The sequence below is a fragment of the Canis aureus genome, chromosome 6, assembly GCF_053574225.1.
Source record: "Canis aureus isolate CA01 chromosome 6, VMU_Caureus_v.1.0, whole genome shotgun sequence".
Lineage (NCBI taxonomy): Eukaryota > Metazoa > Chordata > Mammalia > Carnivora > Canidae > Canis > Canis aureus.
The window spans coordinates 78,096,148-78,122,338 of NC_135616.1; the positions used below are offsets into that span (position 1 = coordinate 78,096,148).

Consider the following 26,191-nt stretch of genomic DNA (forward strand, 5'->3'; position numbering starts at 1 on the left):
AGTAAATGTTGTGGTTTCAAATGGTGTCTCACTTGATTATTTCTCCTTCTTCTTCTTCTTCTTCTTCTTCTTCTTCTTCTTCTTCTTCTTCTTCTTCTTTTCTTCTTCTTCTTCTTTTTTTTTTAATGAGAGGAAAGGGTTGCATTTCTTTACCTTAAAAAGTATTAGTAATTGTAAGTCACTTGTGGGGCATAACTATAAACTATACTTCCTTAGCAGTAATATGGAACAGTTGAATATTCAATAAATTATCATCCAGATGAAAAACTTGCACAATATTCTAGATACCTAGCATTCACAATAAATTTTTAATAATATACTAATCCTAAGATAAAAAGCACAAAAACTTAACCTCCAGCAATTTCAACACATCAGAAGCTGTCAGAAGTCACTGTTTTCTTTCTAATTGCCATTGGCCACTATGGGCTTGGAGACAACTGCTAACTCACTTATTAGACATGGTCCCAGAGTCCACGCAGCGCTGCAATGGTGGGCTTGTCTTGACAGCTTCTGAAATAAATTTGCTTTAATTATGTCCAGTCCTCCTTACCTTAGAAACAATAACTGGTGGTTATCTGATGTGTGCTCATCAAGTCCAGGTGAAAATGATTTTCCAGGAAGAGCATGTATTCAACCCTTTTGCAGCAAATTAGGCAAAACAGCTTTGAGGGAGGAAGATAGTCTAAGGGAGGCTATTCACAGTTGGATCCAGAAATGGGTTGATTTTGTCTTTTTTTCCTCTTAGCTGTTTGGGTTTCTGTAAAGAGAATTCTGGTAATAGAAACTGACACTCTTTCTTAGCAATCTGAAGTTATCTCCTGTGTGTAGGAAAGATTATGAAATTTAAAGGGTTACTATGTCCCTATGCATCCAAAATAATTTTTTTTTTTTGATGACAAACACTTAAAGGAAAGAATTCATTAATAAAGAGGACTTGGCTTTTTGGGGAAGAAGGGGGAAGCTTTGTGGGCTTTTGTAATGCAACCACACACCTAACACCTGTGGTCAATTTTCAGCATTCCTAGATACTTGGAGAATGTTAATAATTTGCATCTTATTTATACCCTTACTCCTTTTATTTTTATTTTTATTTTTTATTTCCCCACAGCGGTAAGGGCTGACCGAATGCGTGGGGGAAGGAATAAATTTGGGCCAATGTACAAGAGAGACAGGGCCCTAAAGCAACAGAAGAAAGCCCTCATCCGAGCCAATGGACTTAAGCTAGAAGCCATGTCTCAGGTGATCCAAGCAATGCCCTCTGAGCTCACCATCTCTTCTGCAATTCAGAACATCCATTCTGCCTCCAAAGGCCTACCTCTGAACCACGCTGCCTTGCCTCCTACAGACTACGACAGAAGTCCCTTTGTAACATCCCCCATTAGCATGACAATGCCACCTCACGGCAGCCTGCAAGGTTACCAAACCTACAGTCACTTTCCTAGCCGGGCCATCAAGTCTGAGTACCCAGACCCCTACACCAGCTCACCAGAGTCCATAATGGGCTATTCCTACATGGATAGTTACCAGACAAGCTCCCCGGCGAGCATCCCCCATCTGATCCTGGAACTTCTGAAGTGTGAGCCAGATGAGCCTCAAGTCCAGGCCAAAATTATGGCCTATTTGCAGCAAGAGCAGGCCAACCGAAGCAAGCATGAAAAGCTGAGCACGTTTGGGCTTATGTGCAAAATGGCTGACCAAACCCTCTTCTCCATCGTCGAGTGGGCCAGGAGTAGTATCTTCTTCCGAGAACTTAAGGTATGTCACCAGCTGTTACCACTTAAAATCCCCTTTCAAGGGAGAGCTAACTCTGTTTCTACTTCATATGTTCTTGGTGTTAAAAATATGTTTTCCTTACTTTTCTCTGTATGACTTGCAGAGTAGAAGAATCTTAAGACCTTGACTTCAGGACTATTGCAGCTTCACTTTATGGGGTTTTTTATTCTACGTACCTCTTAGTTTTTTTGGGGGGGGCGTGGCATTTCATGTAAAGTACAGGAAATTTGTTTTTGTTTCTGAGTAGTGGAATGTCTTCACTTACTTCCTTTAACTCAGGTGGTTTACGGCTAGAAAGTTTAAGTCAGTGTGAACCAGCACCCAGTGAACTTTTTTTAAGAATTGCCAAGTAAAAAGCTGTATTATAATGATGCCGATTTAAAAGAAAAAATGCCGATGTTTAGTTGTGTTTAGACCCTAAAGAATGAAAATGATACCACTGGCTAGCAGTGTCAAATAGGTATTTACTACCTGTTTACCTTGACATTAGGTTGGTAAAGCCTTTGTTTTCGGAGCAGATTCCGATAGGATGTTTACTGTCATTGGATGGGGATTGGGCACATGGTGAGTGCTAGGCTACTTGGCTCGGGTTTTAGTTCTCATAATCTACGTCTGTCGTTGATTTTAATGGATTGGTACATTGTAAACACAGTACATGTTTGTATAAGGATCTCTGTTTAACTACATAATTATTTTATTTCCTGAAACTTAAGACTGAATTAATATGGGAAAGTGATATCGAAGTTCAGAACCTAAGAGTAGCTACCAAAGCATATTTGGTGGTCACCGGTTTCATTCTTGTTTTAAGAGCAAAGGTGAATCCTGGATTTGCTTTCTCAGTATATCTGTTACAAAATCAGTTTCTTCCTTTTACTGTCGTGGAGGCAGACACGGTGGCCAAAGATCTGTGGCTTCTGATCACCTAGGACTTTTGGAGGAGATTTAAAACTTCATTGAGAGAAGGACAATAATACAGAGCAGACTTTTAATGTATAGGGTGGCTGTTGGAAACTGCGTAGGTGGACTGGGGAGCACGAAAGGTGGGTGCAAATGGAGGATAGTGCTTTTCACGGCAATCTTTATTAAGCACCGCGATTTGTACAGGGAAACAAAAATGTTCTCTGAACAGATCCAAATAAGTTGATAGACTACTACCACCATGCTGTTAAGACTGTTAATGTATCCAGCTCTTTACTGTCTTGTCCTTTATCACTCCACTTAAAGATGACTGAGGGTGGAGAAGATACTGGGCTGCAGGGGATGCGCCGCATGCATCGAGTTAGCACAGTCAAGCCAGGTATTTTCTGGGCATATAACCACCCGATGATAATCAAAGCATTTTTCACTAAAGACAAAACAAACAAAACGTCCTAGTGTTCTTTCACTCCCAACTTTGTCCTTCCAGCCGGCTGGTAAGGCATTTGAAATGAAATGGAAAATGGTATAAAAATTTCAGATACAACTGAAAGTTGAAGAAATGTTAAAGTGAGAAAAGCACAACTGACCTTTGCAGGCAGATGGACTCACTTTGACTTATAGCTTTGCCATAACTCAATAACTGTGTCTTCATAGGCAGGATGTTGATCTTTAGGCCTAATTTCCTCATCTGTAAAATGTATTTGTGGTGTTTGTGGTTGCAGGGGGCATGGGGGGGCATGACAATACTTTCATTGAAGAGGTTTTGCAAGGAATAAATGAGACTATGTGGGCAAAATATACTGGGAGCCTGGCATCTATTTAATACTCAACTAGTGTCATTTTTAAATTATTATTATTGTGATTTTATGACGAGTGTGTAGAGGCCTTACGTAATACTGTGATACTCCACATAAAAGCATCCAGTTGTGCTTTCTTCCTAGTTTGACAATGGGGAAACAATATTATCATATATGTTAATAAGAGTGATATAATTATATAATAAACAGTTATACCTACTACAAATTAAAGAGGTAAAATTTGCCAGAGAGTGAACTGGATCTAAGAGGAATGCAAAGTTGAGTAAGACCCAAAAATATTTCCTCTCAAGGATTTTGTGATAAGGCAGTTTCATAAATATCTATTTAAAAAAGAAAGACAGCTGAAGTTGTATTTCATCAATCCACAGGGAAAGAAATCATGCATATCGTTTACATGTCGAAAAGGAAACCTTTTGAGGGGAATATAGACAGCCACAGGTAGGATTTTTAAGAGTGCTAGGAAAGCCCTCTTCCTCTCCAAATGTCTCTTTTCCTCCCCCTGCAGCTAAATTCTACAAGATTCTTTTATAGGGCTTGAGGTTTCATATTTGGCTAAAATATAAATCCTTTGGGAAGGGAGCGTATTAAAGCATTATCATCATTTACATCGCTGCTTAGTGCCCTCGTCAGCCTGTCATGAAAAGACACTCTGAAAAAAGGAAAGGGAAAGAAAGTACAAACATTGGCGGGGCTGCTTCTAAGGGGTAGGAAGGTGCCCTCCAGGAAAGAAAGAGAAACTCGACCCACGTTCTGGTTTGCCTCGCACTTACTTTGAAAAGCGTGATTCAACCTACGTAGTCTTCGGAGAAGAAAAAGTAGAGCTCGGAAGAACTTAGGGGCAGTGTGAATACAGAACTGGAAGGTGACTGTTCACATGATTCCTTTTACTTTCGTTTATAAACTTACTTTGCCACAAAACAGAGCAAGTTGTTGGAAGGCAACACTGAGACATGGGCATTGCCATGCACTTACTTCTCCAGGGCGGTGGCTTTCAAGTTTGTAAACTGTGACCTGGGGTAAAAACGTATTTTACATTGGAGCTTGGTGTATCGAAACAGACCTCCGTCTCTATCTCTCTCTCTCTCACACACACACACACACACACACACACACACCCCGAACCGGAGTTTGACTAGACATTATGTGACCTCCTGCATGCCATGCACACTGATACCTTCTACTCTATTCTGCTTTTGTCTCATTTACCTCATGTTTTAAAAAATTTCCGGTCATCACTCCCTGAATTGGTTACATGACCCCCTAATGAGGCATGACCTGCAGTTCAAGCAACATTGCTCCGGAGAAGGGTTTGTGGGCCCTCCGTTGGGCGTGCCTACCTGGCATTGCTGAGAACAAGTCCTGAAAAGGCCTCTTTCCTCTGGCCTGGCCTCCAACACCTCCCTGGAACCTACAGCCCGTCCTTACCCTATCTTCTTACAAAAGTGGCGATTTTTAAATATTTGGGAAGATCGATGCTCCCCTTTAAACCTTGGTCTTTTTCTTGTTAACTTCACAGCGAAATGCCCATCAAGTGATATACTAATGGGACAGATTGCTTATACCTCTGTGACCCCAAGATGAAAAGTCCCATATTTGTTCCTGTAGAAGTAATAGGATAATAAGGCCGTTTTGCAAATGACCTCTTGCACACTACAAGTTCCAAGTGGACAAGTTACACTCTCCACCAGGTATAAAAAGAGAGAATACAGGTTTCATCTGATTACTTTTGAAGGGGACAGAAGGCCAGAGTGAGTTTGATGGGTTGTTTGGGTTGTCGACATGCAAAAAAAAGTGCAAGAAAGATATTCTGGTTCCTATTCAAAATATTGTAATGAGAAAGAGGAAATTACAGCTGCCAACTTCACAGTTAATGAAATGGCACATAAACAGCTCAAAAGAAAAAAAAAAGACAGTCCACTCCTAGGAACTGTGCAGTTTAAGAGCTGGAAGATGATTGGAGGGGAGGGATGCAGGACACATCAGTGAGCTGTTTCGTTTTTCTGTACACCCGTAAGGGGCAATTCTAATTCCAATCCAAAATTCTGGCCTGATAAAGATGACACTGATACTATGAAACTAGTAGCTTTCTTTCTTTCTTTTTTTTGAAACTAGTAGCCTCCAAAACACGTGTGCATTGAAAAATATTCCATTCCCAGAAACCAGATTTTCCAGAGTCGGAAGACGTGGTGATCATTTGACCCACCTCCTGCTTTTACATAGTGAAGAAACTGAGGCAGGAATGGAACTGTGACTTGACCCAAGATGATACAGCTACTGCTAAGTGTCGGAATGGGGACTGGCCGATTCAGGCTCAGGAAAGCAGTACTTTGTCCACTCCCCCTCTCTACCCCCAAGACACACACACAAACAGGCAGTATAACCTTTGACTCTGAAAACACAGGCCTTTGCCAGGGAAGCTAAAGCAAATCTCTAGGTTATCAGAAAGTCCATCACTACCATCCAATTACTAAATCACTAATAATCAGTGAGACAGATTTTCTCGGAGCCCAGACGACCCCCTGGGAGTGAACTTTAGAAAGCTACAATAATTCTTTCGGCCTGCTGGGGCATCATTCAGGAGAGTGGACCTACCAGCTAGCACTTCTGAGCCTTGAAAGCGTGTCCGGAGCGTTCCTTACTACCTCGGCCTCTGCACAGAGTCTACACTCGCGACTCTGGTTCAGCAGCAGCGCATGGGCTGTGCTCCGCCCTTAAGGTGGCTAAATACGATTAGATCCTGGGTTCTGCTTGCTGCCGGCGGATGCGGCCTGGGCTACTTTTTAGGTCTATTTGTGAAAGGACAGCGAGACAGGGAACGGTGGGGGGTGTGCGGGGGCGGTCAGGCGGTGGACGAGCCCCTCATTAGGGAGGTATTAGAAGTGTCTCCTTTTTTTTTTTTTTTAAAGATTTTATTTATTTTTTTCATGACAGAGAGAGAGAGAGAGAGAGAGACCCAGGCAGAGGGTTAGAAGTGTCTTCTGAGGCCGTATCCTAAGTCCCATGCACCTTCCCATCCTTAAACCAAATCTGTCTTCTAATGGCCCATACTCCTGACTTTTTTTTCCTTGTCTTTTCCAAAATTAAGAGCAAATCCAGGACCTGCTCACACTGCTGAAAGGCCTGCCTTTGGGAGTCCAAGACGATCGTAGGTTTTCTTTGTTATTTCTCTCTCATCTCGGTCTTCAATATCTCACACACCCAGGAGCAGTGAGAAACTAATTCCCACTTTGTTGAACAACTAATGAATCTGGAGGATCTATTTGATCTTCTAATGAGACCAGATGTCTTAAGAGGATTCTGGGAATGGATATAGAAGAACTTCCCCTCGATGAATGATTCCGATACATGTAGGAAGAAAAAAAAAATCTAAATTAATCCTGACTGAAACACATAACTAGCGTTTCTGTGGAAAATAGGTCTCAGAGACTCAGGGAGTTTGTGCCAAAGGAATTGAGCCTTGCCGAAGCCGGTTTCAGAGCGCGGCTTGGTCTAACGTGTGGAGGCTGGGGTAGGATTAAACCTTCCTTTTTCTCTGGTCCATCACACAAGCTTTCTGAGCAGGGTTTTTATTTATGTATTTTGAACATTTTAGAGCCCTTTTCCGGGCCTTTGTTCACCTCTCCCAGCCAATACAGGTTTGTAGTCTGAGATTTGATTGGATCTGCCCCAATTTCAAGGGTGTTCTTCAGTAAGCTTGCGGGGCCCTGTTCTGTGTGGGGGAGCAGGGTGGAGAAAGTGCCTACACAGGGTCCCCCCGTGTCCCCTGCTGTCCAGGCCCAGCACCCCCCTCCCCCCCCAGATGCTCCGGTGGCTTCCCAGAGTTGGACTCGGCCACTCCACGAACCTGGGTTCTCATCGCTCTGGATGCAAAGCACTTACTCCCGCAGGAACTGCAAAGCGATTTCACTCAAGAAGAGTCCTCTGTTTGCTTTCTCTCTGAAGGCGCATGAAAATGTTCATCACCATGTGACTTACTCATCAAAAGATAGCAGAATAGCATCTGTCTGTCCTACGTGGGTTGGCGAGGAAATGAGAAAGCCAGGTTTTCTTCCTTCCACCAGAGGGGTGGCACGGAACTCTTCTTCTGACTTTGTGAATTTGCAGAGAATATTAGACTTGGCGCTTTTGACTTGACAGCCAGGTCTCTTGGGGTGTCGGACATCTGCTTCCATGACTTTTTCCAGGCCGACCTGGTCTGGTTGATGGTGCGTTGTCTATTGTCACTTCAGGAATCCATTTTTTATTCTTTTAATTTTTATTTATTCATGAGAGACACAGAGAGAGAGGGGGCAGAGACACAGGCAGAGGGAGAAGCAGGCTCCCTGCTGGGAACCCGATGCGGGACTGGATCCTGGGACTCTGGAACCATGACCCGAGCCAAAGGCAGATGCCCAACCGATGAGCCACCCAGGTGCCCCAGGAATCCATTATTTTAATCTTGTTCACTGTGCCCTGGATGAATCCACTTTTCTCCATCAATACCTGTTACTGCCATGGCTAGTTCTTTAGTGGGCAGATGAAAATGCCCACCTGACCGCAGAGGTCGGTATCCCTTACCTTCCCTGTCCTTTACAGGGACGTCCTGGAGGTACACCAGGCACCCTGAAACTGCTCTGTGTTAGTTCTTTCTATTAAGGTATGATTTCTATTCCCTGCCCTGACCCTTTAGTGTACAGTCAAATATAAAACAATCTATCACTTTCTCAGATCCCCCTGTTGTCCTTTGTAGTCAAGGGCCTCTCCCTACCCCATTCCTGCCAATCCCTGTCCTAATAGTTTGTGATGACTTTTTTTTTTAAAGTAAGCTCTACACTCAAACACGGGGCTCGAACTTACGACCCTGGGATCAAGAGTCGCGTGCTCTATTGACTGAGCCAGCCAGGCGCCCCAGTTTGTAGTTACTTTTTAAAAGTATTAACTTTGCTTTATTCCGTGAGCGTACGTCTATCAGCTGCAGACTCCGCTGAGACTCTTAAGTTCCTGAAGCTCGGTTTTAGTGCGGTGGTTGTACTTGGAGTTTCCACGCCAGCATCTCCCTCCACGGGAAGCCAGGGTGTTTGGTCGGAGCGTGGGGAGTGACGGTCATAGCTCCGTACTGGGTTTGCTTGTTCACACACAGATGAGCCTCCTGTTCCTATGAATCTATTCGTTACCTCCTAGAATCATGAGAAGAGGCCAACCTCTCATGAGGAGAGCATGAGAATAGCCAACCACACCTGAGAGATCCCACGTTTAGCTGCTGGGCCATCATCAGGTGTCTGAACACAAACCATGAGACTAGGAAGAAAATCGACACTGTGCTTGCTGTGCTCCAGGTCAGGTGGTGAAGGGCAAGAGAAGCCCCTTTTCCCTGTGCCGCTATTCGCCTGCCGTAGCCCTGGGTGCTTTCAGGCCATCTTCTGGTTTGCTCCTTAGGACGGCCCTGTGAAGTGAGCACAGAATAAGGTCTCGCTTTGGTCAAAGAGTTTGAGTAAAGACTTGGACTATTGCTATCACACAGTGTGTTATTTGCAGAGGATGTGCCTGCCCAACCCTTGTCGTGCTTGGGGTCACAGTGGCCCACGGAGACATTGAGTTGCGTACTTGATTACTACAAATGTGCTGCCTTTATTTATCATTTTGGTGGGGAGGGGCAGAGGCAGAGGCAGAGGGAGAAAGAGAATCTTAAGCAGGCTCCAGGCACAGCACTGAGCCCAATGCGGGGCTCGATCTCACAACTCAGAGATCATCACCTGAGCCGATGTCGAGTCAGATGCTTAACCCATGGAGCCACCCAGGCCTCCCCCACCCCACCTTTTTTTTTTTAAGATTTTATTTATTCATGAGAGACACAAGGAGAGAGGCAGAGACACAAGCAGAGGGAGAAGCAGGCTCCCTGCGGGGAGCCCCATGTGGGACATCCCGGACCCCGGGGTCATGCCCTGAGCCCAAGGCAGACGCTCAACCACAGAGCCCCCCTGCCAGGCATCCTAAACATCTGACTCTTGATTTTGGCTTAGGGCATGATCTCAGGGTTGTGAGATCGAGCCCCACACCTAGCTGGGCCTGGAGCCTGCTTCAGATCCTCTCTCCCTCTCTCTCTGTGTCCCTGCCCTCCCTCCCCTGCTCCCCCCAACTAGCATGCTCTCTCTTTCTCTAAAAAAAAGAAAAAAATTTCCAAATGCACATGGAAGTCTTTGGTAAACTGTAAAGTACTTTATGATTGTTGCCGTTATCATGGTGCCCAGATCTGTATACTCCATTACAATAGGTCTTAAAGGATCTCTCTTGCCCTTAAACTGTGCAGAACAGTTTATCTTAAATTGGCCCAAGGATACATAAATTCCTTTTCTTTTTCTTTCTCTTTATTTAAAAAATATATATATATATTTTTTTAAAGATTTTATTTATTTATTCATGAAAGATACAGAGACAGAGAGAGGCAGAGACACAGGCAGAGGGAGAAGCAGGCTCCAGGCAGGAAGCCAGATGTGGGACTCGATCCCGGGACTCCAGGATCATGCCCTGGGCCGAAGGCAGGCGCTAAACCATTGAGCCACCCAGGGATCCCCCAAAAATATATTTTTTAAGATTTTATTTATTTATTTGTAAGAGACACAGAGAGAGGCAGAGGCACAGGCAGAGGGAGAAGCAGGCTCCCTGTGGGGAGCCCGAAGTGGGATTCGATCCCAGGATCCCGGGGATCATGACCTGAGCTGAAGGCAGATGCTCAACCACTGAACCCCCCAGGCACCCCTATGATTTTATTTTTAAGTAATCTCTGCACCCGATGTGGCTTGAACTCAACACCAAGATTAAGAGTCACATACTCCAGCCACGGAGCCATCCAGGCCCTTCCCTCCCTTCCTTTCTTCCTTCCTTCCTTCCTTCCTTCCTTCCTTCCTTCCTTCCTTCCTTCCTTCCTTCCTTCCTTCCTTCCTTCCTTCCTTCCTCTTTATTAGAGGAGGACATTGTAGGAAGGAAAGTACTGAATAGTTCACTGAGTCGGTACCACAAGGGTGTCGGGCTGGCATGGGGGCAGAGACCTCCTCCTGGGCCTCTGAGGCCATTTGTGGCACCTGCCTGCAGGGGGCAAAGGATGAGGTGGTCAGATAGGCTGTGGCAGTGTGGTCTCCCACCTTGGGGGTACCTGGGGGTCCTAGGTTGGCCTGCCCAGTCCCCCCCTCCAGTGTCCAGCAGCAGCTCCTACTGCATAATCACTGGACACAGTTGCATCAGTTTGTCGGCTTGAAGCAGCTGCACCCCGTTTACAGAGAACAGCGGGGCCCTGCTCCCCACCTTACTTGCCCTCGCCCAGCAGGGCGCACAAATCGCTCCCAGATCTTGTGGAAAGTCTGCCCGGGTCAGTTCCTCATTGTTGGGGACATGGGGCTCCCTTGGTCCTTGGTCTGCGGGCCTCTTGGGTCCCTCTCTGCACGTGGTATCCACTGTCAAAGTCAGGTAATGGGTAAAAAACTCTGGAAACATGACTCACGTGTGACACCCCTTAACACACTTTTGAAGGACTTTGCCCTCTGAACCTGTGAGGTAAAATTGGTCTTTTTATTTTCCAAGATAAGTGAAGAATGACTTTGCTCTGACTTATTCTTCTACAGCTTGGGAAGTAGATCATACAAAGCTTTGAGGGCTCAACATCCATTTGCAGAATGGCTGCATAGAAATGGGGCATTTCAGCTATTCTTCACTTTAAAGACATTCATCCTAACCCAAGAACACCACCCACACTCGGGAGCAGCGCCGCTCACTGTGTCGCCTCGTCCAGCAGCCGGGTCTCAAATGACCGATACTAAAAACCGGATTTCGTCTACACTTCCAGGTTCTCTGGGCACCAGGCTAAGCCCAATGGGGCCGGGCCGGCATCCCGGGGACGCTCTCCCTCTGTGTCCATTTCTTTGTTCTCCATTCCCCTTCATTCCATCCTTCCTTTTCTTTCTGTCCAGGCTCCTTTTCTCTTGCCTTTTTTTTTTCCTAAGATTTTATTCATTTATTTGAGAGAGAGAGTGAGCATGCACGGAGGGGAGGAGCAGAGGGACGGGGAGAAGCAGACTCTGCTGAGCAGGGAGCCCGCTGCGGAGCTGGATTCCGGGATCCTCCGGGATCGGGACCTGAGCCCAAGGTAGACTCCTAACCGGCTGAGCCACCCAGGCTTCCTCTCTTCTGTTTTCTTATGCAATTTACTTTCTTCCTTCTCTTAAGCCTCTGGCTTCCTAAGGGCCATTACGGTAATTCCCCTTCCTTCCACCCTTCCTTGCAGGGGGTGTGATTCGAGACCCCCCAGTGGTTGCCTGACACTGCAGATAGTACCCAACCCTACATACACTACTTTTCCTACCTGGTAACATATAATATACAGACTAGACACAGTGAGAGATTAACAACAAGTAATAGTAGGAGAACAATGGCAACGATGTACTGTAATAAAAGTTATGGGACTGTGGTCTCAATCTTACTGTGCCGTACTCCCTGCTCTTACTGTGCCGGAGGGAGAGCACAAAGTGCCTACGGGATGAGCTGAAGTGAGGGCAATGGCCTGGGCATCCTGGCATGGTTGACTGGAGAAAGCAAAACCGCAGAAAGCAAAACGATAGCTAAGGGGGGGGTGTTACTGTACTTTTTCGGGATTGTGGTTTGGAGACCATGTGGTTGCAAAGCCCCTGGCCTGGGCTATCTCTGCATTTTCCCTTCAAGTGAAATATGGAGCAAGGAGGACAACCTGAACGCCCAAGGTCCAAGGTTGGACAGAGAAAGCCAGAGAGAGTTGGGTAGATAGCTCTAGAATGGGGTGTCTTCAGTGGTACTAGTTGGGAGCTTCTCTCGGGTCCTCCCACGGTGCAAAGTGACTTCCACACGGTGGCATTTTCTTGGGGGGGGGGCAGGGTAGCAGGTCTGCTTAAATGGTCAGAAGAGACTGCTAGGCCCGCGTGTGCCCGTGCGTGTGCCCGTGCGTGTGCCCTGGGGCTCTCCCACAAGCACAGCTTAACGCTTCTGCTGCTGCCTAGTAGTCGGGAGGGCTTCTGTACAGGGCGAGGCGGTTCTGCTTGGGTTTTAGCCGCATCCCCGCGGTCCCACCGATGGTTGCCGGTCCTTGCCTCACTCTTAACCTCCTCCTTAGAAATCGACTTCGAGTGCGATGCTTCTGAGCTGCCCTGACCAGGTCTATGCATTTTTCATGTATGGTGTGCTCTGAAGGCACAGCCAGAAACCGTGTGTGCAGTTTGGGGTAGACACAACTATTGGGTCCTGCTGCTGTTCACGTCTCTCAGAAAACTTCAAAGAAAACCACATTATCTTGAATTATTTAGAAATGTCGCTAGGGTTACACAACATTCGGGATTAACTTTACAACCGAACTGGATCCAACTTCTAATTCGGTAAGAATGCCTTTTCTTTACACGACAGATAGAAAAATTGGCCAATAGGTCCAAAGTCTGTCCTTATTGTGCAATAAGAGCCTTGCAAAGGCGGAATGTAACCTCCCACCGGGGCCTCGGAGAGCGCTGGCCTCGGAGCGTGCATGTAGCTGGCCTTTCATCAGGGGTTCGTGGTGTTGGTTTTTAAAGTCTACAGCAAGACCCCCTCCTGGGAATTGACTATCCCGTTTCTAAATACCCTCCTGACGGAGTATTTTACCTGGGAGAGCAGTACAATTATTTCATTTTAAATTAAAAACATTTTTATGGGAATGAAATGTATAAAGAAAGACACAGGATACACGTTGAATTAATGCGCTCAAGACTCGGAGGGAGCCAGACTCCTCAGTGGAGAAGGCAGCACATAGGCATCGTGTCTTTACTTTTAAGCAGCATTAAATATATGTGTTTTTGGTAATCTGACAATCCTCAGAATGGTGTTTTAAATGCCCTCTCGGTTCATCTTCCTGATTTTAGACAAGACACACCCTCATTCAGTCGCTAGAAAAGAATCCCATGCACCCAAGTGGTTCTCCCTGGCAGGTCTTGTGTGTATATATCACAGAGTTTTGAGGGCATATCCTGTTTTCAGACATGTTCTCTGAACTGTTGGCTCATTCGAAGGCCTGTTGTTTTATTTTGACCACTGTATCCTGCCTACACTGAAATCACCACAAATGTTTCTTTACCACACACATCCGATCATCACAGTTGTGCTTTTTTTTTTTTTGATCTGAAGTCGTGATGAACAAGAGGCTTTACTTGTTGCCTAATTAAAAAAAAAGAAACATACTAAATACTCCATTTCCCCTTGTAAAATAATGATAGAGATCAGTGTTTGTGCAGAAGTGTTGGCAATAGAATTCTTCAAAAGTTTTCCTTTGGGTGATGAAAAGCTGTTACATTATTTTCACTAGCTAATCAAATGTAATTGGGTAGCTTGAAGTGCCTTAGATTTTCCTTGTACAGTTATCAAAGTGGGAAATGTAACTCAGGGAGCTGATGAAAGGCGTCTCTCATGGCATTCTTTCAATTATAGATCTTACAGAGCGAATGAAAGAACAGGTCTGCTGCTAAAAAACTCAGACGCCTGAAATGCCTCTTAACGGTAACTGCTGTATTAGCTAGTTAACACGTTATTATATATTTTAATTGATTCTTGCTCCAGCTTTGGAGGAAAAAAAAAAACCGTTCTGGATCCGTTAAAGTAAGGTGGAGGGGGATGCTTGGGCACAATCATATTGCTGTTTACATTAGGTTCAAATCGAGTCAGGCATTTACAGTGAAAAAAAAATAGCCCTGGTTCACTTTCGTGGGGGATGACTTGCTTTAAAGGCATTCATATTTTGCACTCGTGTGTTGGGATTCATGGTTATGAGTGTTTTTAAAGGAGCCTTATTTGACCATCGAGAATTACTTTTATGGTTTTATCAATGAAATGTTGCAGTCTTGAAAACATAACTTCAGTGCAGCCATATATTTGAATGGGTGCAACTGAGGTAGTAGCTCTTGAAAAGCATCAAAACACACTATGTCTGCATTTCACCAGGAGGTTAGCATCTTTCTTTAGGGTTGAATCATACTCTCAGGCTGCCCCTAAAACACGTCTGGCATGAATAATTTGTTGTGATGTTGGATTAGGTCAGATTCCGGTTTTATATATTCATTAATTCACTTGTTCACTAGCTCATTCATCAAACATTTAGTGAGCCCCTACTGTGTGTCCATCGAGGCTAAATTGCTAGAGGTAAAAACCAAAGCAGTCCTCACTGGTTACACGTTAAGCCCTCCAGGGCACTTCTCTCAGTTGAAGTAGAATTCACTGGCGTTAATACAGCTCTAAAATACAATGGCAGATCCTACCCTGGAAATCGTGGGCAAGTCCTTGAGATGGGCATGCAAATGATCCTGACTCTGTTTAAACCAACGTTTAAGATTTTTTTTTTAATATTTATTTATTTATTATTTATGATAGACAGAGAGAGAGAGAGAGAGAGAGAGGCAGAGACACAGGAGGAGGGAGAAGCAGGCTCCACGCCAGGAGCCTGACGCGGGACTCGATCCTGGGACTCCAGGATCGCGCCCTGGGCCAAAGGCAGGCGCTAAACCCCTGAGCCACCCAGGGATCCCGTTAAGATTTTATTTAAACTGAAAAATACAATTTAATTCTCAAAGACAACAAATCGACCCTGGAGAAACCGGGCTTTAAGTCCCATAATGACTGAAACAGAGAGAGATTTGCCCAGAGTGTAGTGCAAGCTCTTTGGGAGGCACCAAATCCGGCCTGGGGTGGGAGGTGGGGGTATGATCTGGAAGGGGCGGTAACATCTAAGAGGAGTCTCCCAGTGGGGCCAGATGAGCAAGTGGGAGTAAGGGGGTCAGGGAGACGTTGCTGGCAGAGAACAGCTTGTGCAAAAATCGGAGGCCTTGGCATCATGCTTCTGGGGAACTGTGAATAACTCCAGTAGCTGAGGGCTGAGTGTGTGGGGAAGTGGCCTGAGGCACAACTAGACCCCCTACCGCTAGGTGAGCAGGGCTACCCAGGTCTTCCTCCTCCCCCTCCCTGGGTTTTATTCAAGGCGGGGAAGCCACCAGCAGAGAGTAAGTACATGAGACCTGGGCGGATTGGAAATATTACACCATAGCGACTGTTGGATATATGTGAACTGTGTTATTTCCTGATTTTGGTTTTCGTCTAGATTCTCCTTTGTTCCCCAGAGTTTAGTTGGTAGTGCATTCCACTATTGTTTCTTCTAGGTGTCGCTTAAATTTTCTCGTCGTCGTTGCAAAGAAGGTACATGGTTGTTATCTTTCACATACTTATTATTCTTTCAAGTTGGCCTTTTGCCTCTAGGTGAATTTCAGTTATTGGTGACATGTATGTATTTGAGGTCTTGGTCTTTGTTTCATGTTTAATTTAAATAAACATGATGTTTTACTATTTCTTCAATATAACATATTTTTTTGACCAGGATGTTTTGTGGTTGTTTTTTTTTTTTTGAAGTTTAATCTCAGACTGATCTGTTGCTGTTTATGTCTTAGTCATTGATTTAATGGCATCAAGTTTATATATATAAATATATATTTATAATTAATATAATTAACATAATATATAATTAATATAATATATAATTATATTTATATATGAATATATATTTATATGTAAATATATATTTTTTTAAATATATGTTGAAGAGTTGAAGAGGGGCTGTCTGGCCCAATGTACTTAAAGTGATCACACACAAGCTTTTAAAATTCCTTATTCTTGGTCCTAGCTCCAACCTGATGAATCATTCCTTCCTTCGCTCAGCATATGTTCACTACATACCCACACTGCCAAGTCCTCTTCCAGACCAGGGGACATTGTAGTGAACAAGATAAACCAGGGTACCGCTTTTATTAGTGTTCACACTCTCGTGGAAGGGAAACAGATGATAAACAAGCCAATAAAAATAATGAGAACTGATAGCGTAAAAGAGTAAGTGGAGCATGGGGAGGGAGGGAGCTCTTCGTATCAGAGAAGTGATATGAAGAGCTGATGATACTTGAGCTAAAATCTCTAGCAGTAGAGAAGTAATGTTGCTAAATCTGGAGATACAGAAGTCCAGGTCCAGGAATAGCAAGTGCAAAAGCCCTGAGGTAGAAACTAGCTTGGTGTTTTCAAGAAGCATGAGGAGAGCCAAAGGGCATAGAAATCTGCGATTGAGGGGGAAAGTTCGTCTCGATAAGTAGGACAATTTCACGTGGTCCAGCTCATGGAGGGCTTAGATTTTTTTTTTTTTTTTCTGTTTGGAACAAGAAATTATAGGAGGATTTTAAGCAATGGACTGACTCCATCAAATCCTCATTATAAAAATGGTGCTCTGGTTGCAGGTGGGAAATAGGTTAAAGGGAAGTAGGGGATCCAGCAGGCCAGGAGAGCTATTATGATGGCTTAGAGAGGGCCGTGATAGTGGAGACGGGGAGAAGTGGATAGATTCAGGATATATGTTGGCACAAAGCTTCCAGAACATGCCAAAAAGGGTTTTGAGAGGAAAAGATGAGACAAGAAGATACCAGTTTTTGACTTAAGCCATTGAGAGCCATTTCTTGAGAAGGGGAACCAGAATCTCTATTATCAAGGACTGCAGATGTTCTAGAGACCTCCCTGAACACATAGTTTCAGATGCCAGAGTTGGTCCTTTGTTGTCCTCTTTGTGAATTACTGGTTTATTCTGATCCCTTTATTTTTTTCTTAAGGTTTTATTTATTTATTTATTTATCCATGAGAGACACAGAAAGGCAGAGACACAGGCAGAGGGAGAAGCAGGCTCCCTGCGGGGACCCTGATGCAGGGACCCTGAGCCCAAGGCAGATGCTCAACCGCTGGGCCACCCAGGCATCCCCAGATCCCCATTTTTATTCAAGAGAACACAGCTAACCCACCCTATGCAGATAGAATTCAAGCTCTTCTGAAAGGGAGGGATTCTCTACCATCCTCGGCAATCTATTTCAGAGCTTAACAGACATTTTTTTATATACAACTTAAACCTTTTCTTGCTTATCACGTCACTCCCTCTGGGTCTGTCAATATGGTGAAAGCATGAGGTTACCCTCCACTTGATCCTAACCTTTTATTTAATTACTTGTTGAGTAGCTGCTAAATGAAAACCTAAAAATATTGTCAATAAGAGATCCAAACTTGTTTCAGTAATTCAGACAGAAGAGTCTTGTTCTGGTTTTGTTGTTAACAGTTGTCTTTTTTTTTTTTTTTTTTTAAAGATCTTATTTATTTATTCATGACAGAGAGAGAGGCAGAGACACAGGCAAAGGGAGAAGCAGGCTCCCTGCAAGGAGCCTGATGCGGGACTTGATCCCGGGTCTCCAGGATCATGCCCTGGGCTGAAGGTGGTGCTAAACCTCTTGAGCCACCCGGGCTGCCCAAGTTGTCTGTTCTTTTTAGGGAGAGAAGCGAGTGCCTAGGAGGGGTTTGGGAAGGAGAGAGAATCCTAAGCAGGCTCCGTGCTCAGTGTGGAGCCTGACACAGGGCTTGATCTCAGCTGATATCATGACCTGAGCCAAAACCAAGGGTCGACACTTAACTAGCGGAGCCATCCAGGCATCCCCAGACTTGTTAAGACTGGATCCCTGGGGCACCTGGGTGGCTTGGTTGGTTAAACGTCTGCCTTGCACTCAGGTCATGATCCCTGGGTCCTGGAATCAAGCCCTGCATTGGGCTCCCTGCTCAACTGGGAGTCTGCTTCTCCCTTTCCCTCTGCCCCTCCCCCTGCTCATACGCGTGCGTGCACGCTCTCTCAAATAAATAAAATCTTTTTTTTTTAAATGGATCTCTATGCTAATCAAACTGACCAGGTTGCAAAATTCGATCTGAGTGGCACACAGGGAAATGAATAGCTGAGAACATTTAGGGCTTGCCCCACATGACTTTTTTGTTCTAAGATTGGCTCTGAGCTGAAGGAAGATGGGAACTTTGGATCTCTTGTTTTAAAGGTGTAGAATGTGACCTTTAAAAGTATTTTGTCGGGATCCCTGGGTGGCGCAGCGGTTTGGCACCTGCCTTTGGCCCAGGGCGCGATCCTGGAGACCTGGGATCGAATCCCACATCAGGCTCCTGGTGCATGGAGCCTGCTTCTCCCTCTGCCTATGTCTCTGCCTCTCTCTCTCTCTCTCTGTGACTATCATAAATAAATAAAAATTAAAAAAATAAATAAATAAAAGTATTTTGTCTTACCTTAGTATGGATTCTTTAGAAGAATTTGACCCAAAATTTGAGTCAGTGCCTGGACATAGGCCCAGTTTGTTTTCCTCCATAGTCCGTTTAATGAGGATAAAATTCCAATCCTTAAGTTGACTTTGTCCTTCTGAAAACTTTTCAACTTTCTCTCTATATTAACATCAACTACAGAAGGGATGGTCTTGTCAGTGCTTCTCTCTGCCCAGTGCAGAGCAGTGGGCAGTGTTTGGATTATTAGACAAATCCAGGGATTCAGGATGCTCGGGTGGCTCAACGGTTGTGCGCCTGCCTTCAGCTCAGGTTGTGATCCTGGGATTCCGGATCGAATCCCGAATCAGGCTCTGTGCAGGGAACCTGCTTCTCCCTCTGCCTGGGTCTCTGCCTCTCTCTCTCAGTCTGTGTGTCTCATGAATAAATAAATAAATAAATACATAAATAAATAAATAATCTTAAAAAAATCCAGGGATTCATACAAAATTATAGATGAGCATGAATATGTCACACTAGAATTAATCACCCTGTTAATAGTAATGAGTGCTTTATCTATTAGAATCCTTCAATCTCCTGATATTCCAAAAGGTCTTGGTTTCCCATTACTTAGCGCCTTACTTACTTCTAGGCATTGGAGAAAAAAAAAGTGGTATTATTTTCTCTGATATCTTTGCAGTTGAAAAAACTTCTTGCCAGTTCATATATTAGCTCCAGTCAGTGGTCACTTGCCGCAGAGATAGACTCCAGCTCTATGGATCCTGAAGTTTACAGTTTAGGAAGTTTTTCTTTCTTTCTCTTTCTTTCTTTCTTTCTTTCTCTCTCTCTCTCTTTCTTTCTTTCTCTTTCTTTCTTTCTTTCTTTCTTTCTTTCTTTCTTTCTTTCTTTCTCTCTCTCTCTCTCTTTCTTTCTTTCTTTCATTCTTTCCCTTCCTTCCTTCCTTCCTTCCTTCCTTCCTTCCTTCCTTCCTTCCTTCCTTTTTCTTTCTTTCTTATTTTGATTTTTTTTTGTTTTGTTTTAAAGATTTTATTTATTTATTCATGAGAGACACAGAGAGAGATGCAGAGACACAGGGAGAGGGAGAAGCAGGCTCCCTGCGGGGAGCCCGATGGAGGACTCGATCCTGGGTCTCCAGGATCACCTCCTGGTCCGAAGGCAGGTGCTAAACTACTGAAACACCCAGGGATCACCTAGGAAGTTTTTCTTGATGAAAGAGAATGTATGAATGTCTTCTCTTTTGCAAATTTTGCAAACACAGATCTTGTGTGTACAATTGCTTGGATCCATGGAGACCCTAGAAAGTGCCCGAACACAGGAAGGTTTATGAAGCTGAAGCTTATTAGGTGCAGGTACAAGTCTTCTGATTTGCTCACATATACAAATACATGCACTTCTTTCATACCTATACATTTGTTGACTCATCACAATATGCACTTTAAATATTTTATGATTCTATGTCAGCCACTTTTCCATAAATAAATAAATAAATAAATATTGGCACCAAAGGAGTATGTGTTAATTTTTTTTAAAGATTTTATTTATTTATTCATGAGAGACACACACAGAGAGAGAGAGAGAGGCAGAGACACAGGCAGAGGGAGAAGCAGGCTCCATGCAGGGAGCCCGACGTGGGACTCCATCCCACGATCACGCCCTGGTGCTAAACCGCTGAGCCACCGCGACTGCCTGAGTATGTGTTAATTAAATGAATGGACAGCAGAGCACCTTTGCGCAGACTTTTGGTGTGAAAAGTAGTGAGAGCTGGGATGCCTGGGTGGCTCAGCGGTTGAGTGTCTGCCTTGGGCCCAGGCCGTGACCCTGGGGTCCCGGGATCGAGTCCTGCGTCACGCTCCCTGCATGGAGCCTGCTTCTCCCTCTGCCTGTGTCTCTGCCCGTCTCTATCTCATAAATAAATAAACCTAAAAAAAAAAAAAATAGAAAAGTAATGAGAGCAAGAAGGCTGTCTCACAACTTCTAGGAACCAAGACGTATTTTTGCTAGTGTCTTGCGGTTTTTATTTGTAAGTAGTCTACAAGTCAAGAATATCCTTTCAATAAAATAATTAAGCAGAGATTTCTTTCTTTTTTTTTTTAAGATTTATTTATTTATGATAGACATAGAGTGAGAGAGAGAGAGAGAGAGGCAGAGACACAGGAGGAGGGAGAAGCAGGCTCCATGCCGGGAGCCTGATGTGGGACTCGATCCTGGGACTCCAGGATCGCACCCTGGGCCAAAGGCAGGCGCTAAACCTAGCTGAGCCACCCAGGGATCCTAAGCAGGAGATTTCATAGGTGCTTTCTGCATCGTAACATTTAATAGAAACTGTTCTAAAAATTGAATGTATAAACAAGTGTGAATTAGAGCTGGTGTGAATTGCTGGGTTTTGCTCTGTGAGAAGCCCGCCTGATTAGGTATGAGCATGAGCAGAAATGAGGTTCAGCAGTGTCAGTCTGTGTGTTGGCCATCAAGTAAATGGGAGAATTCTGGAAGAATTTATAGGGAATGACGGAAACGTGGTGGCATACTTATCTTTTGAAATGAGAACCAAACTTCCTACTTTTCCTAGATAGATATCCTTTTATGAGGTGGACTACTTACCCAGATGGCTGACTGGTGAGAGTTTAGGGATCAGTGGCATCCTATGTAGAACCACTCTGATTAGTGTTCTTCGATTTCTAAATTAAATGTACCATACAAAACACTTTCAGAGAAGGGAACTCATATCCACAAAATACTATTTCAACTGCTTTTGAATTTTTGTTTTTTTTTATAGCTTTGAGCCCTTATCCTACTTCACCTGAGGAAGTAGAAAAAAACCTTAATATATCAATAATTACCTTAGACTTGAAAGCACTTTGCTGCACAGATGCAATATTTCACAAAGGTTTCTGAAGTAAGGAGTATTTATTTAGCTTTAACTTTACCAAAACAAAACATTAGGTAAAAACACATTGAAAGGTACTTAAACTGACAACAGCGCCCAGACTCTATTGTATTACATTTGAGTGTAGGGCAAATCCAGTTGTTAAATTATCCCATATTGAGAATTAGTGAATAAACATCTACATAATTGCCCCCACTTTCCCTGATCCTCTTAGTTGGATCAGTTGTAGAGCAGAGGAATAAAAAATATTTTTATTCAAAGAGAGCTTTTGAGATTGAATGCTATAATTAAATGCTGATTGTTTTTCTAAATAGACGATTTCAGATTTAAAAAAAACCTAATTATCTCCATTCTAGTAGATTTTAAGGTTGTGATGAAAAGCTGAGCTGATATTCAATGAGACCAGAAGTGCCTGTACCACCTGTGTTACTCAGCCTCTCACTGAGGTGGAGCCGATTAGAATGTTTAACAGATTTTTTCCCTGAAGATCTTAAAAGTTGATCGGCTTAAAAAATAGTCGATCAGTTTAAAAAACCATCTTCAGTTTGAATTTGTGATAAAACAGCATGTGCTGTGTAATAAAAGGCTGTATGGATATGGGATGTTGGTTGAGGTTGACAATATATATACTTTTTATTGCCTTAGATGTGGGGAAGATTTGCTCCGTGTTTGGCATAACTGTTGATAAAGAAGTACTTACAAAGGGACAGGATGTAAGTAACTTATCAAAAATCAAGGTGAAGGAATAGCAGAAGTAAATGTGGCAAAATTAATCTTGCCACTTTTGGATGCTTCTTATACCAGAAAACCCATTAGCTTCAAAGCAGATTCCTAGGTATCACCACTTACTCTAGAAAGCAGTTTGGGGATGAGGGGAACAAAGTATGCATTTTTTAGCATTAAATTTTCTAACCATATTGCATAGTAATCAGATACCTTTTAAAATTATAGTCTATTGATTAATAAATAAACAGTAGATTAGCTATAATAGCAATTTTCCTTCAAAAGCAAGATGAAATTTGAGTGATTTGAGAATGTGCGAACCATGACACACATGAAAATCTTTTAATCAAAACACCCAAAGGTCAAATAATAAGTTTTCATATACAATTTTCGGGGAAACATTTTATGCCCCTCCCCCACGTCGAAATCTGTTTTTAGTTAATACGGAAATGGGAGTAAAATATTTTATCAAGCCTAAATATAGGCTTTTATATATTAAAAGAAAATCTATTTACAGGTAATTTGTTACTAAATAAAATCTTGGAGGAACACTTTAAATTACCAAAAAGGTAAGGTAACAATAAACACAGGAAATATAAATGAATAAAGTGTTCACAGAGTCATACTGCTTTCTGGACTATAAATAACCCCCCAACTCTGCCACTATTATTAGCATGTATGAACAAAAGAAGATTCCAGAAATAGAAAGGGGAAGAGCATCTCAGTGAGCCTTGTATTCCATGGCATAGGAAATGTTTCTAGCAAGCTCATGAATTTAGGGGGTTAATTGATTTTTAAAAAGGACATTTCCATGCTGTCTGTTTGCCAAGGAAATTCTTTTACTGGCATGTTTGTAAAATTGGCAGGCCGATGTTTCCTCTGGGTGACACAAGGTGTGATGAAGAATTTTATCTTTACTTCCTTACTAAAATCAGCACTGATGGCTTGCCTTTTTGTTAACTTATTTGGTTATTATCAGATGACATCTATGGGTGATCAATCAGTGCGGTTCAAGTTGGAAGGTGGGGGTTACACGCTGGGCAGCCTGGTCTCAGTTTCACCGGGGCCACCAGTGAGCTCTATCTATGGCTTTGGTCAAAGCCTTTTATATGTAACCCTGAGCCACAGTTCCCTGATTGATGAATGTAGCAAACATACCTTGTCCCTGCTCACAAGCCACCCGTGGCAGGAGGGACAGGCTTGTGAACGCATAATCAGAATTTACAAAGAATGTATCATAGAGTTGATCCGTGCGAGAACACAGGGCAGAGGAGTTGTGTCTGTGTAACGGGCATTGGGGAAACATTTCTATTTTATTTTTTATAACAAGAGGACTCACATGCATGAACATGACAGATCTACTTCGAGTTTCTGATTGTCTTATTCATTTGTTTCTGTTTGAGAACTAAATTATGAGTAAGATCATTTGAGAACCGATTATGAAACTAGTTGAAAGTGAGAGAAACACAAATTTCAAGTACTTTTGTTCTGTTTTTAATAGGTAGAGAGAGCAGAATTAATGAAGATTTACTCCTCCACATGTGAATATGTTTTCCCATAAGTAGTTACGGTAGTAATTATTTTTTAAATATAGTCATGGTTTGGTGATTTTCAGGATATGAAATTACACAGAAGTGGTATCTAGTAATAAGATTATTTTTTTTAAAAAAAAAACATCAATTACTTATTCACAAACTATAGGTGTATTCTGATGAAAGAGATCATCCTGTAGGGAAAATAAGTATTAGAATTGCCCCTCTCCAGTAGAAATTTATTATTTTCCAATGATCAGTGAGACAGCTCTGTGATTATTTCATTTAGCAATGTTTTTGTGGGCCTGCTATGTGCAATGTCAAACAAGACAAACAATATATTCTAGAATATGTTCCAATGTCTGTTTAGAATGAAACGTTTAAAAAGTACACGCAAGTCAGATGTTGATTGCACATCCCACCTGGCACTTCCTAAATATGTGGCCCCATTTTTAACCACAGAAAAGAGGGAAGCCTCTTTGCTTCAGCAATATGCAAATTAATTTTGAGTGTGCAAGTAATTTGAGCAGACATTGATTTAGAATTACTGTTGTGGGTAATTTCCACTTCCATGATTGCTTTTGTTAAAAGTAAATGCCAATCAGAGAAAAAGTGTAAAATAGAGCAGAAATCTGTCCTATGCACTTGGTTATTGATGAGCTAGCATAAACCATATCCTTATACGTTCCACTGCAAAGGCAAAAGTCCCATGTCTATGTCCTGTGTCCACCTCTCCATTTATCCCATTCATATTAGCTTTTTCTCCAGCTGCTCTTTGCCTTCCTTTTTTTTAAAAATCATTTTGGACTAAGGTGAGGATATAACAGGAGTCTTTTTGAACCTTCTGTAACCAGGTTTTCAGAAAACATAAGCATAGTAGTTTGAATTTAGAACAAGTACAAGTGTATATAAAAGCTCTTCTGGTTTCATTTGATTTTTTTTTTTTTTTTTTGGTTAAGAAACAATAGTGTTTATTTACCGTGTTTGGCTTAGAATTTCTTTGGTATTCAGTTCTTTTAATTTTAAAAAGAAACTAAACTCAATAACATCTTTAAGAAACAAAGTAGTTTTCAGTTGAGGGTGGGTGAGGAAGTTATATGAAGATTGAGTGGGAACCTCAACCCAAGGACATAATAGACAAGAAACAATTTTTTTTCTCCCTTTTCTTCAGAAGTAGTCTTCCGCATGGTTTAATGTGCTAACATAACCCCGGTTCCAATATTTCAAAAGATACAGAACTTCCCAGCATGATGATAAAGTTTTCCTGTGTTCCAATAATAAAACCTCAACGTACCAGTGATTTCCAGTTCCTTTGTGGCTCAGCAACTTGTGAAGACCAACTAACTCCTAAGTACTCAGCCTGCAGTATCAGTGTGGGAGTCGGAAACAGATGTTCACGGGACAATGCCATTTGTTGTCACTGTCGATACTATGTGGCAACTTTCCCAAACGAAATTGTTTGTGGATGGAAAAGAATGTAAGCAGTGATTCATGCCCAGGAATTTTTTTTTTTTTTTTTTGGCTGCGGGCTAACCATATTTTATTTGTTTTAAATCATAGAACATTAGTGGATTAAAAGTTTTAGGATAACTTACTATTAGACTATCTTTTCCATTTTTTTTTTTTTTTTTGGTCCAGCATTTCCTTCTAAAAGGAGTGTCTCATTTAGGTGGTTTACTGAAAATATTAAGTGTTTACTCTTAGTTGAGAATTCAGGTAAATGATTACATGCCTTGTTAAGTATTTTTGTTCATAATTTGGAAGCATAGAGAATTTAAAATAATCAAACATTAAGTAGAAACACTTATTGATTAAAAAAAGAAACATTTATTGATAGGCAGTGCATGACCTTGGTTTGAAATTTTCATGAATATTACAAAGGAGAGTCCAATAACATAGAAGAGACGGTGGATTTATATGTACAAATGAAATACTAATTTATAGAGAAACTTAAAATGTGCTCCCAATGAAATAGGCACAATAAGCTACTTAAAAATTAGGCCCAGCGTATTATATGACACATACGCAAACCATCCTCTTCAGGAAGAAAACCTAACAAGAATTCAAAGCATAATATCTATCATTCTAGTGCCGTTTTTATAAAAACAAATTTTAATCCACAAATGAAAGTCTTTTAATGTTTATTCATAACAACAGATGCCTAAGGCCATAATTATAAAATGTTTTATGTTCCTTTAAATAACAGGTATCTCTTATAATTAGGTTTCTACATCACAGAAATTTATTTTAAGAGACGTGAAACAAAATCTGACTTTTAAACAACAGCCAAAGGAAAGATTGCTATCACATGTAGTGGAAGGTTCCTAGACTAGGAAGCAAGAGTCTGGAGTTCTAGTTCCTCTAACTATCGCTTTAATAAATTGTGGTTTGTGCCTTTTTTCTCTTGCTTG

At 42.5% G+C, this 26,191-nt stretch overlaps 1 protein-coding gene and 1 long non-coding RNA gene across 6 annotated transcripts in view; one reads left to right on the plus strand and one right to left on the minus strand.

Moving 5' to 3' along the window:
* Window positions 1–26,191, plus strand: part of NR5A2 (nuclear receptor subfamily 5 group A member 2) — a 138,857-nt gene that overhangs the window by 19,357 nt on the left and 93,309 nt on the right. For all 5 annotated transcript variants that reach the window (XM_077902403.1, XM_077902399.1, XM_077902398.1 and 2 more), the window contains one exon: window positions 1,109–1,755. In XM_077902403.1, coding sequence (XP_077758529.1) covers window positions 1,109–1,755 — 647 coding nt within the window. The remainder of the gene's footprint in view (window positions 1–1,108; window positions 1,756–26,191) is intronic.
* LOC144315294 (uncharacterized) lies at window positions 8,439–25,130 on the minus strand. The gene is made up of 3 exons (XR_013381036.1): window positions 25,075–25,130; window positions 21,240–21,316; window positions 8,439–8,931 (listed from the first exon to the last, which is right to left on the minus strand). It is a non-coding gene; the product is annotated as an uncharacterized LOC144315294 (long non-coding RNA).